We start from the raw sequence: 4,581 nt of genomic DNA, 5'->3' as shown, positions 1-4,581 counted from the left end.
TCAATCCATATGGATTGGGGTAGAACCGAACAAGCCCTTATAATGTGTCCAGGCAGAACACTTTCTTCGTATGCTCTAGCAATGCACGCTGCTCCGTCCTTGCTTTCCACGGGATTTTTCACCACGTCTTTTGATCACCCGCTCCTTTCGTTTGCTTTCTTGAACCCAAATAGGATCGAGTAATACTATATATTAATGATAAAATAAAGAGAGGCGGGTAGCAGCCACGTACAGTACAGCCCCAGCCCCAGAGGCCCCGCGGCCCGGCATGAAAAGAAAGGACGCTGGGTTTCTTTATGCCCCAGCTGCTGGAGTGCTGTCTCCCCCCCGGGACATCGCCTCTCCATATATACGACACCCCCGCTCCCCCCTGCAATGCACACAACACCAGTAAGCAAGCACCGCCAGCACGCACAAGCAGGCAAAGCTCTCGACCATCGCTCTGAGGGATTAATGGCGGCGGGAGGAGGAGGCGGCGGCATCGCCGACGAGAAGGCCCCTGCTGCTGAGGCGTTCGGCGGGCACCTGGAGGCGGCGGAGATGACGGAGGCGGAGGAGGAACACAGCGGCGTCAAGTCCCGGCTGTCGGGTCTGCTGTGGCACGGCGGGTCGGCGTACGACGCGTGGTTCAGCTGCGCGTCGAACCAGGTGGCGCAGGTGCTGCTGACGCTGCCCTACTCGTTCGCGCAGCTGGGGATGCTGAGCGGCGTGCTGTTCCAGCTCTTCTACGGCCTGCTGGGCAGCTGGACGGCGTACCTGATCAGCATCCTGTACCTGGAGTACCGCACCCGTCGGGAGCGCGAGAAGGCCGCGGACTTCCGGAACCACGTGATCCAGTGGTTCGAGGTGCTGGACGGGCTGCTGGGCCGGCACTGGCGCAACGCCGGGCTGGCCTTCAACTGCACCTTCCTCCTCTTCGGCTCCGTCATCCAGCTCATCGGCTGCGCCAGCAACATCTACTACGTCAACGACCGGCTGGACAAGCGGACGTGGACCTACGTCTTCGGCGCCTGCTGCGCCACCACCGTCTTCATCCCCTCCTTCCACAACTACCGCGTCTGGTCCTTCCTGGGCCTCGTCATGACCACCTACACCGCCTGGTACATGGCCGTCGCCTCGCTCGTCCACGGACAGGTCGAGGGCGTCCAGCATTCGGGGCCCACAAGGATCGTACTCTACTTCACCGGGGCGACCAACATACTCTACACGTTCGGGGGACACGCGGTCACAGTGTGAGTATATCTCTGTCCTGTTAGCCTAATTAATCGCATCATTAGTTTATCAGTCTGTCCCTTGATTACTCCTAATCGGCTAGTAGTAGTAGTAGTTAATTAACAGTAAAAAGGCACAGTAGCTCATATGCATGCGCGTGCGACGTGCGTGCGCGCACGCTACACGGCTGCACGCTCTGCCCTCGCGGCTCGGCACATGCATGCTGCTTGGGAATGATGCGGGCCCCATGTGTTTTTCTTGGGGACCACTGACATGCATATATATGGGGGGGATTAAATAAATGGCCATGACGGCGACAAAGATAAAAGAGAGCAGAGCAGTGTCGGTCTTGCTGCCGCTCTCAGTTCTAACTTCTCATCGCCGGCAAGTGCTAGTGCTAATGCTACTACTAGGTGCGTGGTGTAGTAGCTTAAAGGACATACAGACCCTCCCACAACGCAACAAGGACACGACCGTTGCATGTACTGTACGTATAATACATGAGGTACATGGGTCCCCCTGTTCGGCTGTTCACTTCCGTCCATCGGTCATATGGAGGGAGACCCATGCACAGCACAGATGCATGCATGCATGCATGCCACCGACACATGGGTCCCAGCCTGCCACGAGGCACCATGACTCGTTGCTTCCGTTGTTGTGTGCGCTTCTTTTTGACGTTGATACATACATATGTAGGGAGATCATGCACGCGATGTGGCGTCCTCAGAAGTTCAAGGCCATCTACCTGCTGGCGACGCTGTACGTGCTGACGCTGACCCTCCCTTCCGCCGCCGCCTCCTACTGGGCGTTCGGCGACGAGCTGCTGACGCACTCCAACGCGCTGGCGCTGCTCCCGCGGACGCCCTTCCGCGACGCCGCCGTGGTGCTCATGCTCATCCACCAGTTCATCACCTTCGGCTTCGCCTGCACCCCGCTCTACTTCGTCTGGGAGAAGCTCATCGGCCTCCACGACTGCCGTAGCCTCTGCAAGCGCGCCGCCGCCAGGCTCCCCGTCGTCGTCCCCATCTGGTTCCTCGCCATCATCTTCCCCTTCTTCGGGCCCATCAACTCCGCCGTCGGCTCGCTCCTCGTCAGCTTCACCGTCTATATCATCCCGGCGCTCGCGCACATGGTCACCTTCAGGTCGCCGCAGTCGAGGGAGGTACGTAATTGCCTTCGCTAGCTCATTCATACTACTCCGTAACACAGCATGTACAGCAGCACTGTGCAGCTTTGGTTGTTGTCCATATACATACATGAGTAACTGTCTTGATCGACCATCCACTTGACGAGACAGTTTCTTGGATGTGCATGACTACACTGGGGTCCATGCACGCAAAGAGATAGCTAGCTAGCTCGCCATTGTCGCACGCATGCAGTCGACCAAACTGCTTGCAGTTTGCTCAGATTCTCGCTACTACAAAACACGCACGGCGCACCCTGTCCATCACCTGCTACATCTGCTAGCCGCTGCATGCGCGACCCAATCGATGAGCTAGCTGCTAGCCTGCATGGCGAGGCGCGTCGGTGGTGGCCATGCATGACCTGGACAACACACTGATTGGAGTCCATGCAAACCTGTAGCGAGATCTCGTAACATCCATCGTCCACAGATCGACCTAGCTAGCTGTACATGCATGCTTACAAATAAGCCACGGATCGGATGGGTACCATACCATTACCATACCTTATATATATACACACATGCATGCATTTTCTAGTACCGCCGGCGCAATCAGCGTCGTGTCACCGAACGAAGGCAAAGACAAAACTGATAATCCCTTTTTGTTATTATCGGCACCCAAGTAGTGGTGATAATAATAGAACCACTGTACTGGAAAGCCGCGCACAAGGGCGCAGAGACGAGCATGCCTTTGTACCTTGTGGTGTCCGGGAGCTCTTGGCATGCATGGATGGAGTGGAGGGAGGGGCGGAGGGCATACGACTACACCATGCAATGATGCGGCCCACAACCATGTCTGAGCGGGGGGAGAAAAAAAAAGCAAGCAGTTCCAGGAACACTCTTGAGAGAGCCTCAGCTCTCACATGCAGTCACATCCATTGCACTAGACAAGCCCACTTTGTCATCAGTAAGGATAGATCATTATATATATTCTTTCTCTCCTTCCTGAAAGAGAAAAGACGATATATATTTCATTTTCCCCATTGTATATATATATATTTATTTCGCTTGGTGGTAGATTGCATATATATTAACAGAGGACTAACATACAATGATATGCATGTAACTAACTGCGCAGAACGCCGTGGAGCGGCCGCCGAGGTTCGCCGGAGGGTGGACAGGCGCTTACGTCATCAACTCCTTCGTGGTGGCGTGGGTGCTGGTGGTCGGCTTCGGCTTCGGAGGCTGGGCCAGCATAACTAACTTCGTGCAGCAGGTCAACACCTTCGGCCTCTTCGCCAAGTGCTACCAGTGCCCGCCGCATCTCACTGCTGCCCCGCCGGCGGCCTTCATGCCGCCGCCGCCACCAATGGCCGCGGCGCCCTCCATGCCACCGGCGGCGACGGCGTTCAATGCCACCGGCCTCTTCTTCCCTCCGCTGCCAGCCCCGGCTCCGGCTCCGTCGCCGATGATCAACTTCTTCCTCCGCCACCACCACCGTGGGCACCACGGCCGCCACGGCCTGTGACGTCGTCGTCGACGCGCTGTGCATTGCATGCATGGTCGCTAGCGCTGCGCCTCTGTCACGTACGGCCGATTACTCCCTGTCGAGTTTGCTCCACAGTAGTTTTAGCTAGTTATATATCTTGGTCATCAGCACGCAGCAAAGGTGCAAGTTAATTAGCTACTAGCCTGATTAGTAAAAGTTGTGTGTCGTCAAATGCCCTGTTGTACGTTCATCAGATAAAAGAGATCGAGGTACACGTGGATGAGAGTCTGGACGTACGTACGGTCATAAGGCTAGGTAACTCTGCCTACATGATCGTCAGGATACGTTTGGAGTCCCTTGTCCTGTACCGTGTCCTTGTGTGTAGCTGCTTTCGAGAAAGAAGCTGAGCAGAAAAAGAAAAAAAAAAGAGAATGGAATGTTGTTACGTTTTCCTCTCACGCAGTCATATGCCGGCCCGCGCGCCTTGTCGTAGCTCTACGTGTTCTGGTTACTGCTTCGCTGTTTATTACTCCGGTTATCAAGTATTTATTGTCTACTAGTTTGTTTTTAAATTAAAACGTAATAAATAAATAAAAGTATAAATGAGCTTTGTTGACCACGCTGTCGTTAACGACACGCAAACAGGATGAGAACCTCATAGTATGGGTGTGTTTGGTTGCCTGCATCTGCGCGTGCTTGCATCGTGGGATGCGGGTAGCTACTGTTTGATTGCTGTGAGCCAGGCTATATGCGTGCG

General features: G+C 55.2%; 1 protein-coding gene across 1 annotated transcript; it reads left to right on the top strand.

Annotated features, from left to right (window-relative positions):
- Window positions 1-332: 332 nt before the first annotated feature.
- Window positions 333-4,286, top strand: LOC541998 (auxin import carrier 1). Its single transcript, NM_001111647.2, has 3 exons — window positions 333-1,232; window positions 1,909-2,374; window positions 3,474-4,286. Exons 1-3 carry the CDS (start codon window positions 376-378, stop codon window positions 3,861-3,863), a joined length of 1,713 nt encoding a protein of 570 aa, NP_001105117.2. The 5' UTR covers window positions 333-375; the 3' UTR covers window positions 3,864-4,286.
- Window positions 4,287-4,581: the final 295 nt, after the last annotated feature.

Source organism: Zea mays, chromosome 1 (genome assembly GCF_902167145.1).
Source record: "Zea mays cultivar B73 chromosome 1, Zm-B73-REFERENCE-NAM-5.0, whole genome shotgun sequence".
NCBI lineage: Eukaryota > Viridiplantae > Streptophyta > Magnoliopsida > Poales > Poaceae > Zea > Zea mays.
The sequence above is the reverse complement of the archived record's forward strand: the minus strand, read 5'-3'. Positions and strand labels throughout refer to the sequence as shown.

What these genes read in the sequence shown, in the direction of transcription:
- LOC541998 (NM_001111647.2), top strand. Translation starts at nt 376, where the DNA reads ATGCACACAACACCAGTAAGCAAGCACCGCCAGCACGCACAAGCAGGC. An exon ending in GGGGGACACGCGGTCACAGT is followed by an intron (nt 1,233 to 1,908) that starts GTGAGTATATCT and finishes ATACATATGTAG; the next exon opens with GGAGATCATGCACGCGATGT. An exon ending in GGTCGCCGCAGTCGAGGGAG is followed by an intron (nt 2,375 to 3,473) that starts GTACGTAATTGC and finishes CTAACTGCGCAG; the next exon opens with AACGCCGTGGAGCGGCCGCC.